Below are 13,981 nucleotides of genomic sequence, written 5' to 3'. Positions count from 1 at the left end.
CCCACGACTTCGTCCGCGTGGATTTATTTACGAAACACACTTTCAAGCCCTTTTTAGGCTAATCAGGAGCTGAATTTTTAAAAGCACTGACATTATTTTTCGTATTTTGTAATACTTTCTCTTCCTACTAAAATTATTATTAGGAGTAGTATTTGAAATCAAGTTCCTACTCAAATCGTTCCCGATACAAACTTTCAAACCCTTTTAACTACTTTAGGGTATGAATTTCCATACGCTGAAATTATTTTTCTTCTATTTTAATATAATACCTTTTCACGAAGTTTCAAGTTCGAAGAAGCTCTGGTGGCCTAGCGGTAAGAGCGTGCGACTTCTAATCCGAAGTTCGCAGGTTCAAACCCCGGCCCGTACCTACCAATGAGTTTTTCGGAACTTATGTACGAAATATCATTTGATATTTACCAGTCACTTTTCGGTGAAGGAAAACATCGTGAGGAAACCGGACTAATCCAAATAAGGCCTAGTTTAGCCTCTGGGTTGGCAGGCTAGATGGCAGTCGCTCTTGTAAAAACTAGAGCCTAAGCCAATTCTAGGGATTAGTTGCTAAGCGGACCTCAGGCTCCCATAAGCCGTGGCAAAAATGCCAGACCGAACGCGAGGAAGAAGAAGGAGAGACGAAGTTTCAAGTTCCTAACCTAAAATAACCTTGTTTTTTTCATTGGGTAAGGGTAAGCATTGGCCACAATATCACCTGATGGTAAGTGCCGATGCAGTTTAGGATGGAACATGCTTACCTAAAAGATGTATATTCACTCTCGATTTAAAAATATCAAAGTTATAGTAAACTGGGAATAAATTTGCAGGAAGTCCTTGGTTCCCTTACAAACTTTCATTCCCTTTTTACACTCTTAGAGGTTGTATTTCCAAAATCGCCTAAGTTATTTCTCTTATATTTTAATATAATACCTTTTCACGAAGTTTCAAGTTCATAGCTTAAAACAAAACTTGAACGACATACATAGGTTCAACTCGTTTTTTACCCCCTCACAGGTTGAATTTTCACTTATTCTCGGTACATAACCAATTTACATAACCAGCACTGGGAGAGGACAAATTTTTCCTACTCCAAAACCGGGTTTTGTAAAAGGTTTTTTTTACTTATATATAATCAACGTCACAACGCAACGTCGTAACTTACATACAAAATTGCAATACCTAGTTAGGTAAACGACACCTTAATATTATATTAGGTAAAGTTAAAAATGAGCGAGTCGATCCAAAATGAGACTTAACGCAAACGCGTACGTCACGTTTCGCTATCGAATAAATTTACACAAGGGGTACAGTTACCTTCTATGTTATGTACCTACAAAACCCGGTTTTGGAATAGGAAAAATTACTCCTCTCCCAGTGCTGGTTATGTACGGAGAACAAGTGTGATTTTTTCTAAATCTCTTCTTATCTCTTGTGCACTTTATAAATGCAACATCCTGTGCAAATTTCAACATTCTAGATTTTGTAGCTTCGGCTCTGCGTTCTATTTTGTGTAATATGCCCTAATAATATTTTATTTGTATATTTGACGTCGATGTGGTGTACCTAACTTTATTCCTGATGTAGATGTAGTGTAGGGACGCCCGGCCGCAAACAGGCGGGCTGTCGATCGCGTGCTGCGTTCATTCAGCCCAATTCCCTGGAGTTGGAACTTCAGGTTACTGTCTCGGTGGCATTCCCATACTCTTCTCCTCAAATCTTCTTGATTTCCTGATAGGTATGTTATATCATAAATATTACTAACTTTACATATATAATAATATGTGACTATGGTACATCGTGGGTACATCTCATCTGTAAAGCTGCAAAAGTCCGTCTAAGATAGCTTTGCAGTGATAAGTACCAGTATACCATAAGTAGTGCCATAAACAACATATTTTCATAAAAATTTCAGGTTTATAGTGGCAGTATCATTACTCAAGGGGATGCAGTTTTTACTTGATCTGATTTCTATGTCATAATGTATTTTATAAGTAATGCATTATTTTTATAATTATGTCACTGCGCCAAACATAGCCATTACATATCATAGATTAGCATATATTATATTATTACTGTTACATATATCGGGCGAATTTAACAGCTAGCTAGAATTTCTAGTTAAATAAATAATATTTCCGCAGTAAAAACAAGTATTTTATTCCAAGGGAAGGTACAGATGAATCAGAAACCATTTCTTCTTAATAGTAATAAGTACAAATCACTGAAAATATAAATGCTGATGTATCTAAGTTTTTTCCAATTTATACAGACCTCATAAAACCTAAGAGATTTATTTAATTATTTTGTTTCTTCAATAGCTTCTTTTTACTACTGGAACATTTTTTGAGACAAATCCTTGAATGCTTATCATTTATGCTCCAATCCGCAACAGCATATTTTAGTGTTTTCAAACAATGGAATTTATAATAACTCTGGAATCTGCCTGTCCATTTATGAAGGACATTTCTTAAATGCATAATTATAAATATTATCCTGTTAAGTATCAGCAACTTCATTTATTACTTAAAATTAAAATACTCCCAATGTTAAACTTCATTGACAATCTTGTGAAACCATCATGTACTTCGTAAAAAATATAATAAGTTAGCCAATACTAACACAAGACCTAAGTGTATCTAATTTATTGTAAATCATAACTTCATGGCTTCGAGTCTTTGTTTTTAATAAAATAAATAAAGAAACCAAAATAAAAAAGTTAGCTCTTAGGTATAATATCATAGTTAAATAATAGTTTTTCAGTAATCAATGATTTTGCTAGTTAATGACACAAATATTACAAAATGTTCCAAAATTATTGTAAACAGTTCAAATTTTGCAACAAAATAAGATGTGAACCTGTGTGTCAATAAGTTGCTCATAGATTTAAGCAGTTCGGAGAATAATGTGGACTCCTGAATCTGTCTCAACAGGCTGGCTGAGCTGCCCTATCTTCAGGGAGAAGGCACAATCCTCAAATGGCTTCTGCATTTGCCCCCTCTTGAACATGCCTAGATCACCATCACGCTTGGCTGATGAGCAATCAGAGTACTGTTTGGCCAACTCTTCAAATGTTGCTTCCTTGTTGACAATCTTCTGACGATACTCTGAAAAACATTAGTAAATTGTTAATTGTTAGCATAGCAACCATTAACATGCCTTTAGTTCAGAGCAAATACACAATACTTTGATATGCAAACTAATCCTTGAACCCACATTTTCAAGTGTATATATTTACACATTCAATGAGTGAGAAAAAGGGTAACAGGCATCCAGCTATTTTTTGAATTGTATTATATATATATATATTATAAATACACCTCTCTCTCTCAGAGCTAAATCACAATTACTTTCTTATTACTTAGGGCCTAGTGGGACACTACTAGCCTAAGTCTTCTAATTTCTAAGCTTCTTTAAGTGTGGCTTGGTCCGATAGCCTTACCTGAGAGAATGGCTAGTGCCTCTTCCTTAGAGCGAGTGATGTTTTCCTCACGCCACGATGATGGGCGCCGGCTTCCTTCATGCTTCACCAACAAGTGGCTGCACTGCACCTTCTTTGGAGAACTGCCATCATCCTCTTCCTCTTCCATAGGAGCAGGGCCCTCTGGCTTCTCCCACTGCGACTTCTTAGTGTGGGAGTTCAGGTAATATGTCATACCTGTAACATATGTACATTATATTAAAATTGATATGACTGGCATAGGTATTGGAATTTGGCATGAATAGTTTAGAATTCTCCTGTAAATTAAATAATATGTGTATCTTCTCTACTCCCAGTACCTCAATGATTAATGTAGTATGCAGTCACAAGATTAATAAGTGTTTTTAGGTATTATTTTGCAGTGAGCATGGGGTAAAACTGACACTTCAATATCATAACTATGCAAGTACTCACTTTCAATGATAATTATGTCACTAGTTTTATAAACAAGGTATTTAGGTAAGTACTAACTTTGAATATTGCATATTTTACACTGTATCTTGGTTGACGTGATCTGGTCCTGGCAGAATATCAGTGCCTCTCCCATAGGGTGAAGCGTAATACTGAGCCAGAACCCTTTTGTTTTGCTGCGACGCACACAACATTTCCTATATGTATGAAACAGTATTATTTAAATGTATTTTTTTTTCTTTCTACTTCTATTTTATATAAATGTGTATTTCTCTCATATAATTTTGTATTATCTGTTTTTTTGTCATTTTATTCATTGTATTTCCTGTGTGTATTGTGGCAAACAAATAAACAGATTATCTATCTATCTATCTATCTAAAATAGTACAGTTCACTATAGATATAATGAGAGGTAGAGTCGGACCAAGATAACTGCAGTGAATTTTATAGCACAGACATCAATCAATCAATTTTTCCTGTTATGGCTCCATCAAGGTGTTGATGATTCTGCCAATGTCGAGGTTGGATAAGACATGGCTTTTATATGAATCTTATCATATTATGATGATACACAGTGTTCAGTGGAGTACTTACTTTACTCTTTGGTGGAGTAGCACAGACATGCCAGTGTTATTTTAAATGTCAAACTTCTATGAAATTGTGATGTTTTAATAACACTTACATGTCTGTGCTATAAAAAAAACTGCAGAGTTATCTTGTTCTGAGTTTAGTAGATTTACAGTAATATTCTTACGAAGTGAAAAAATAAAGGTAAAAGAATGGGCAGAAGTGAGAATGAAGTGTCCAAACCTCTAAATCGTCATCAATGACACATAAAGACGGAAATGTTTTTGATGGTATGAGAGTTCAACTTAAAGATGCATGCATGAAAGTTATTGTTACCAATAACGGTTTCATAAAACTATCAGTCACTTATCTTTAAAAAATTACATTTTACTTGTTCGAGACAATACGATTTTTACGTTAATTACACGTAAAACTACGAGAAGGCCTGATTGTCCTTTTTCTCAGTTTTCTTACCCGTGCTCCGGCTCTTGCGAGCTTCCCATCCTTCGGGTAGACTTTCTTCCTGAGACATTTTTTCTTCGGATCTGTAAAGGTGCGGCCTATGTAATTTACTTATTGCCGCAAGAAATGAAGACACAAGTAACAAATAAATGCTCTGAAGATTCTGAATCGAACCAAAGCCAATCTACTTTTTCTAGCCGGTGAAGACTATGGGCAAGTGAGGCAAACGGACTTTTTTGTCTATTCCAAATTTCCGATATCTGTCAATGTCAGTGTTGTTTTTTTTTTTATAAATCGTTAAGACCGAAATCATACGCCATTCTGCCCTCTCTGGTATTGTACAGGGGTCAAAGACATACTAAGAGGAACGGCGGTTCAATACGAGTGATGAATTTAAGGAATATGTTAAACAATATTCGAAGAAGTTTAAAATAGATTGCCATATCGCTAAGCGTAATTATATAAGTCAAACAATAAAAACTAGCTCTGATATAATTAAAACAACGTGGAAAGTAATTAATGTGGAGACTGGTAGATCAAAGCAAAGGATGAAAGATCTTAAACTAAAAATTGATGACAAAATCGTAGATTCCAGTTTAGATGTAGCAACAGAATTTGAAAAATTCTTCACCGAGGTACCAGCTTCCACAACTAAGAACTTAAATTCATCACCCTCGTCTGCCGTTACACTGTTAGAAGAGAATGTCCCAGAATGTACTAGAAACCTTAATTTTGAACATGTGAGTGCCTCAGATATATTAAAGGCGTTTAAATCAATTAATGTAAAAAAAACTAGTGACCTTTGGGGAGTCTCCGTTCATACTGTCAAATCCTTAATAGAAGTTGTAGCGCCTGATCTGGTAGTTATATTTAATAACAGTGTTGACTGCGGTGAGTTTCCTGATCTAATGAAACATAGTAAAGTCACTCCTTTATTTAAATCAGGTAGCACATCCGACCCCACTAACTTTAGACCGATATCAGTGTTACCAACATTCAGCAAAATTTTTGAAAAAATAGTTTTGAGTCAGTTATTGAAACATTTTAACATTAATAATCTAATGCACAACAAACAATTTGGTTTTACACGGGGTCGCTCAACAACCGACGCTGGTGTTGAGCTAATTAAACAGATCTTCGATGCCTGGGAGGAGTCACAGGATGCTTTAGGTATCTTCTGTGACTTATCTAAGGCCTTCGATTGCGTCTGTCATGAAACATTGATCAGAAAACTGCACTATTATGGAGTAAGAGGCTCGGCACTGAATTTAATAAAGTCTTACTTACACGGTAGAATACAAAGGGTTGATGTGAGTGGACAGCGATCACCGGGGTCATTGGTCTCTATGGGTGTACCGCAGGGATCAATATTGGGGCCGTTCCTGTTCCTTATCTACATTAATGATCTGCCTTACCTAGTAAAGACCCACCATGACATAGTATTGTTTGCAGACGATACTTCACTTATTTTCAAAGTCAAACGACAGCAACAAGCTTGCAGTGATGTAAACAATGCTATTTCTAAAGTAGTAAATTGGTTTAATGTTAATAATTTATTGTTAAATGAGAAAAAGACTAAGTGTATTAAGTTTGTTACAAGTCACATAAGGAATGAGCAAACAGGTGTCATTGTCAAGGATGAGGAATTGGAACTAGTAGATAGCACAGTTTTTCTTGGTATAACTTTAGATTCTAAACTACAATGGGGTCCCCATATTGCTAATCTCTCGAATAGACTGAGTTCTGCAGCTTTTGCAGTGAGCAAGATCCGTCAGTTAACAGACGTGAAAACAGCTCGATTAGTTTACTTTAGTTACTTTCATAGCATTATGTCATATGGTATTTTACTATGGGGTACTTCTGCGTTCTGCAGAAGAGGGCTATTCGTGCAATATATAAAATGTACCATAGAGACACACTTAGAGATAAGTTTAAGGACATTAACATAATGACAGTACACTGTCAATATATTTATGAGAATATTCTGTATGTACATAAAAACATTGCCAGTTTTAAGAAAAACTGTGAAATACATAATATTAATACTAGAAATAAGCATAAGCTCGCAGTGCTCTTCACTAGGCTCCATAAAATTAAGAAATCATTCATGGGTAATTGTGTAAGATTTTACAATAAACTTCCTAATATTATAACTGAATTGTCTGTTAGTAAATTTAAAAATTATGTAAAACGTAAGCTTATCTCTAAAGCCTATTATAGCACACAAGACTACATGAATGATGAAACACCGTGGGATTAAGTGTGATTGTAAAGAATGAATTATTTATTGTTATGTTATTAATGATGAAATTGATAATTCAATGTATATATATACCGTATTTTTTGACATTTAGATTTTATTCTAGAAAGGTTCTAGACTAGTATTTTTATACAATTTTGATGTATGACGATCTTTTTATGAAATTCTTATTATTAAGTTTACCATATCTATAATAGTTCAATGTTTTTTTTAGAACAATAATAACTGCATCAATAAATTGCTCTGATATTTAGATTAAGATGATATTTGTAAAATTTGACGATTTAAAAGTGCTTGTTGCTAGGCCTATTTGAATAAAGAATATTTTGATTTGATTGATTTGATAAGATTTTTTTTTTGGGTGCTGTTCAATTTTCATACAAATAAATTATATAATTTCAAACAGCGATGTCACGAATGTTGCAGTCGCAAGTACAAATGCGAATCCGAATTTCAGAATGCGAATGCGAATACGAATGTTAGTTGATATTATCATTCCTAATTAGAAAAAATCTATAGTACATAAAACTTACATATATAATCTTAGAACAGGATGTTATAAAGTGTTAAAAAATGCTGTCTACTAGTCAAAATGCATTACTTAAAAACACAGTTTGGGTGCACTGCCCATACGCGAGTCGACGCGACAGGACACGACTTGCGCACATTTGCAAAACATTCGCTTCATTTGATGCCAATGCGAATGTCGATTCGAATATTCATATATACAAATGCGAATATTCGTGACATCTCTAATTTCAAGTTGCGTGCATTCGAATGAATAACTATACTAAAGCACACCTAACGTGTCAGTAGAAAAAGTCACGTAATTTAAAATGTCTACGGGAGATTACTTCACGGCCACATTTTTTTTATTTGCCAAATAGTGGAGACCAAAGAATATAATACTCACTAGGGTGGAGACTGAAATAGTGCCTCCACCGGAGTTAAACACTCTACTTTTCATTTTTAATAGGCGGGAAGTAAAATATACGTGTATTAAAAAAAACATATATAGTATTTTCTATAGTATTTCTTGAGGGGACTTTTTGTATTTTATACCTTATTGGAGAAATTGTATAATAAATCCATTTAAAACCAAATTGTTATTGTATATCGCAAAAAAAGCGTACTTGGAAAGCAAAATGCTGTAGTGCAGAAACATATTACTTTCTGCACACTTTTTAGAGCATGAGAAATTACGATCAAGAAAGAAGATGGCTGTAATAATCGCTGACTCTAGCCAGATTTGTAAACATCGACTATGTCAAAATCTAGGTTGTCTATGCTCCCATGATCTTTCTCTGGCTCGGTGTTCTCGGCTCGCATACAGACGAATACACATTCCCAAGGAAATTAATCAGCTAATAACAAAACTATTCAGTGAATAAAATTGTCGCAAGCGTGAGTATTAAATTGTAACCTAAATGTTTGGTGATTTTTCTTTATTATGGTGGCGTTATAAATTATAAATTTTAATTACGTATCACGCCTAAGCATCACATTGTTCTACTGTACTTTGCAGGGGCGTTCATGTTTCGTTGTAAAAAATGATCGAATTTACCATAAAAACCTTGGATTCAACGAATCACAACTTCTCAGTGGAAGATGAGGTGAGAAATATTGATTTAACGATTTATTTCTATGCATACATACTATTCTATATTTGTTGCAGCCCATTTACCCTTACATTGAATAGTGTATATCACTGAATGTCGATACTGAAATGTCACAGCAATGCACTTTGTTTTGTGAATATGCTTACTTTATTTTGAAATTATATTGCAGATGCTGCTTAAAATATAGTGGCAATGCCATTTTGTATGTATATTACTCTATCAAGTAATTTTGAGTTACTAATTGTTTATCAACTACCCACATATTTCTTACTGCATAAGTTACAGTTACAATATGTGAAATTTAAATGGTTATGATTTTAAAAGTCATTTAATATTTAAGTAATTGAAAAAAGTAATGAATAATTGATGAATTCTATAATACAATACATTACTTTATTTCACAGTTACAAACATTGCATTGCAATGTCCATTTCTTGGGGTTATTCCCATTAGTTATTACCAAGTTGTTACCAGTGGTAACTACTGGGATTTTTTTCCCACCTTTTACCACTATTAACTACTGGGAAAAAATCCCACTATTTACCACCAACTTGGTTTGGTAGTAACTACTGGGATTTTTTTTCCCAGTGGTTACCACCAAAATGCTGTTATAGTTTAAAACTAATAAATAGCAGAAATAGTATAAAATAAATATAGAGTGCTTTAATAAATAATTATACTACACATGTATATGTATATGTGATAAAAAATATTGAAAGGGAGCAAGCGCTATAATTAAATCATTAAAGATATAATATTTGGATGAAATTTATCTTATTAATTGTAAACTGAATTACTTGTGACATTATCTATGAAACCTGGATCTTTTGTTAAGAGTGCTTATGTTGCTCTGTATAGCGCAGCATTGTATTTACATAGTAAAGCATTGTTTATAATGGCATAAGTGCCATTGACAATAAAGTCCCTTTCAATAAATAATGTCACAATTATAAAATTGAACAAACAAATCAGAATCAGGCAGACTGACTATTATTGATCACTTTTAAGGCAGTTTTCTGAAACAGTAATCAACTTAAAATTAAACTAAAAACTAATTCACTTATAATTATTCTACTTTCAATTAATATAATATTTTTAATTCTTTTAATTATTGATTAAAGCACTCTATATACATGTACTCTATATGTACCCTGACATCTGTTGGCTTGTTGGTTGGACAACATTCGGAAGATTGCGGGTCACTTCTGGATGAGAATAGCTCAGGACTGGGATAAGTGGCGTACTGGAAGAGAGGCCTATGCTCAGCAGTGGGCGATAAAAGGCTGATATGGTGATGATGTATACTGTTTTTATTAGTATTCAACGCTAACCAAATTTTGGTGGTAACTAAAAAAAAATTGTTAGTGGGAATAACCCTCTTCTTGCACTGTCTTGCAAATTAACCCCTTCAATGCCGCCTATCAAATTTGGTCATTTGAAAAAGTGACCTTGACATTTAGAGCAGTAGATTTAATTCCCACGCACAGATCTGAGTCCTAAGCATAGGAGTGGTTAAGTAATTACTGTTTTTTTTCTTTTATGGTCTGATACAGATTTATTTTTCATTTTATTTCATAAAATTCAACTGATCATTTTTTGCGTGATAGTACAGGCAGTAGTAGTGCAGCTAATGCTACAAGTCTTAAGGGTAATTTTAATTTTCAAGTAGGTCAAGAGAAAACATCCAATGAATAAATTTTTTCATAGTATTGTCAGGTCACAAGGAACACACAGGAAAATGCATTAAAACAAACCTTGAATAATTCAATGTTTCAACTTTTCGTTGTTTGCTCTTATTATTGACCTTGGAGGTAGTTAAGAGATCCTGGTGGTTTTTGGAAGTTTTTGTTTTTAACACAATATACATGATCAGTAAAACAATGCCCCTTTTTAATGCTACCAAATAGTTATTAATTGTAGAAGATTGTGGACTGACAGAAAAAAAATTTAGAATTTGACAACCAATGTAGATGGTGACATACATCACCTTACATTATATAATCAATAATCATCCTGCCCATCATACTCAGTTTAGGCCATTGAAATTTAAACCAAATTATTTGGAAACTAGAGGCGATTTGCCTTTGTTTCAACCTACCTAGGCTTTTCATTCGTAACTTGCTAAAAATAGAATATGTACTTTGGGAAGGATGAGGATATTAAATCTGGCTATCAACATTTGCTTGCGTGCTTAGGAAATTATTAATTTAGTGCTGGGCGATTTTTTTACACATTATTTTTGTTATTTTATTTCTGTATGCTGTAGGTACACAGGAAAGTGTAAAATGCCAATCTGTCCTCTATTTCTTATATAAGGAGATAAATAATTTTGTTACTCAAATGTTTTATTATGTTGACTATAAGGCTGTGTGCAATGCGAGTAACTATGTTGACAATGTTCATTACAAGCTGTAGCGTCGGGTATTGTATCAGACTGTGTGACTTCTTATATTGACATTCAGTATAATAAAGAGCAAGATCAGTTTACTCTTTTTCTAATTTTGAATAACACTAAGTATTGTTGTAATATTTAATCATAATTAATGTATTATGTTATTACAATCTGGCTATGACATACCCAAAGCAATATTGTAAAATCTGTTAAATGCAATGTCAATACCAAGTACTATTTTAGTCAACATAATTTTTAGATCACCGTTCAGCAACTTAAGGAGAAAGTAAGGGAGCAAATGGGCATAGAAATAAATCTACAGCGCCTCATTTTTTGTGGGAGAGTACTGCAAGACGAAAAGAGACTATCAGATTATGGTAAGTAACTCTGAATTATAATTAGATCTCGTTGATTTATGTGTAATGTAATGGCTAACTAAATAAACAAGTACATCTTTCCGATTATTGGGTATTTAAATAGGTAAGTAAATGCAATATTATTTTTAGATGTACACGGCAAAGTAGTGCACCTCGTGCAGCGCGCGCCGCCGAGCCCTGAGTCGCGGCACTCCAGCTACCCCGCCGCAGGCGCGGGCGCCGCCGACGGCGCTAATGCTAACCCCAACCAGGCTAGACGGGTAAGAACCTAATTAATAATGGTATAAAAACCAACATCCCAAAACAGTTTCAAATACCATTCAAAATATAGGCATAGTATGACAATTAAAAACACGACAAGTAGCCTTACCTCGACTCTATTAGCAGTATCAAAGCGGGCTATTAGCTAACGTCTGCGTAGCTTATTTTCTATTCATCTCGCTCGCACTAATATTTGAGTACAAGCGAGATGCATAGAAAGTAAGTTACGCACACGCTAGCGAATATCTCAGTGTCAAACTGGAGGTAGCCGTATAGGACACATTATTTCAGTTACGTCGATCAATTTATGGTTTTCATGTATTGACGATTTCTACCTCAAAGCTCATTTATGATTTTTCAGTGTGACATGACAATACGCTAATTACAGATGGCGCGACATTCAAAACTTCCAACTCATTTAGAAGCATTGATTAGCAGCGTTTGAAATGATAGATCTCGATAAATTGCTACATTTGAAAGTATAAATCTGTACGCCTATTCCCCATTTAATAAACGATCTCTATATTTGTAGCCTAGCCCACTAGCCAGTATCATCAGAGAAGAGCAAGCTTCCACTTCGCCAACGTCGGGTCGCCTGGACTTCATCCGCCTCATGGTGTCTGAAATCAAGACGTCTTTGGCGAGCCTCCAGTCTCAGTCTCAAACACAGGCACAGGCTCAAGCCCAGGCTGCTAATGGAGAAGTCGGCGCAGTAAGTCCTCCCGTAACTGCTATGAAGAATACACTATAGTAGTTGCAGTACCAAGTGACGACTGAAGCTATAATGCCATCCCTTTCAATAGCGCTGGTCTAAACAAGTATGAAAGAGATATCAATATGACTCCTTGGTGGTCCCACACTGGCTGTTCTATTATGTTGCCCCTGTCACACATATATAATATTTTACAGTACATATGGTGCTACTTTCCCGCACGAGTACTGGAATGAGCACTTTCCCTGCATATGTCGAAACATTAAAGATATGTACCGTATATGTACCGTAAAACGTTGTACCATACACGTGCGAATTTCCTATTTTCTGCACTTGTATCGTAATAGTAGATTGCGATACAAGTGTGCTAAGTTGGTCATTGCACACGAGGCGATATTGTGCGCGCGAGCTGTAAGCGAGCGCGTAATAAGAAAGCCGATGTGCACATGCGTTTCATTCGACGTTTTTCAACACTTGCGAGGAAAAAAAAAACTTATAAATTAGATTTTCTTATTGTCAAAACAGTAAAAGTACAATTTTCAAAATAGTGGCTTACAGTTTTAACATCGAATAATTGCAACAAAGCGTGCGGGGCTTGTAGGCACTTATTCGCCAGTTCATTGAACTCAGCTGCCAACACCTTTTCCAAGAAAGACTGGGCGTTTTTGCTGATTTTCCATTGAATAAAAGTTTAATATGCCGCCAATTATTTTTCACCCGATTTTGATGGTAAAAGGCTATCGTTCTCGGCTCTTGCCTCTAAGAGTATTCCTGGCAGTGTCAATTTTTTTGGTTCTTCATTTTCAATGCTTGAAAATGACATTTTTGTCAATATATAAACTAAAAACATGCAAAACTATTAAAATTTTATGACAAATACGGAAAATGGCTGCCGCGTTATTTTTTTTTACGCACGATTCCAATGCGCGCGCAAGGCAAAGGCGCGAACGAAATCGACAAACAGCCAATTAAAATAATGTAAAAAAGCTAATATTTTCGTGTTTCTTTTCGACGGATGGAGATCAAATTGATAAAATGTTATGTTAATTCATTAATGTAATTTACGAGATAATTTAATCTATAAATTATGTTTGGTGTGATAAAACCTCTTTGAACTAACATTTGTAACCTAATAGTGGTTGAAAAAAATGTATTACTCGACCAAATTAAGAAAGCTCCGTTTCCATGCATATTATTAGCAATCAGTTACCTTCTTAACTCAGTCGGACAATATAATGAAAAGTGTTATAATATACTGAAACAGCACGCGTGTTTAATAACTAGGATTATGAGCCAAAAATCGGTGGAATAAAAACGTCGTTTTGAGCAAGTGTGTTGAAAATAACTATTATAACAGCCAACTAGTGTGAGACCACCAGCTGTCGCCAATTGGTATTGTAGATAGTGTAGAAGAGAATCCCAAATGATCAAAGCCCAAATGGGACTTA

At 34.7% G+C, this 13,981-nt stretch overlaps 2 protein-coding genes across 3 annotated transcripts in view; one reads left to right on the top strand and one right to left on the bottom strand.

Moving 5' to 3' along the window:
- Positions 1-2,135: 2,135 nt before the first annotated feature.
- On the bottom strand, positions 2,136-5,162 carry LOC133515339 (putative peptidyl-prolyl cis-trans isomerase dodo). The gene is made up of 3 exons (XM_061847824.1): positions 4,925-5,162; positions 3,434-3,649; positions 2,136-3,098 (listed from the first exon to the last, which is right to left on the bottom strand). The coding sequence occupies exons 1-3, from the start codon at positions 4,980-4,982 to the stop codon at positions 2,878-2,880; spliced, it is 495 nt and encodes a 164-aa protein (XP_061703808.1). The 5' UTR covers positions 4,983-5,162; the 3' UTR covers positions 2,136-2,877.
- Positions 5,163-8,425: 3,263 nt separating this feature from the next.
- Positions 8,426-13,981, top strand: part of LOC133515332 (large proline-rich protein bag6) — a 35,005-nt gene continuing 29,449 nt past the window's right edge. For both annotated transcript variants that reach the window (XM_061847808.1, XM_061847801.1), the window contains exons 1-5: positions 8,426-8,576; positions 8,698-8,785; positions 11,443-11,560; positions 11,690-11,820; positions 12,354-12,533. In XM_061847808.1, coding sequence (XP_061703792.1) covers positions 8,723-8,785; positions 11,443-11,560; positions 11,690-11,820; positions 12,354-12,533 — 492 coding nt within the window. In that variant the 5' untranslated portion in view covers positions 8,426-8,576; positions 8,698-8,722. The remainder of the gene's footprint in view (positions 8,577-8,697; positions 8,786-11,442; positions 11,561-11,689; positions 11,821-12,353; positions 12,534-13,981) is intronic.

Source organism: Cydia pomonella, chromosome 1, assembly GCF_033807575.1.
Source record: "Cydia pomonella isolate Wapato2018A chromosome 1, ilCydPomo1, whole genome shotgun sequence".
Lineage (NCBI taxonomy): Eukaryota > Metazoa > Arthropoda > Insecta > Lepidoptera > Tortricidae > Cydia > Cydia pomonella.
The sequence above is the reverse complement of the archived record's forward strand: the minus strand, read 5'-3'. Positions and strand labels throughout refer to the sequence as shown.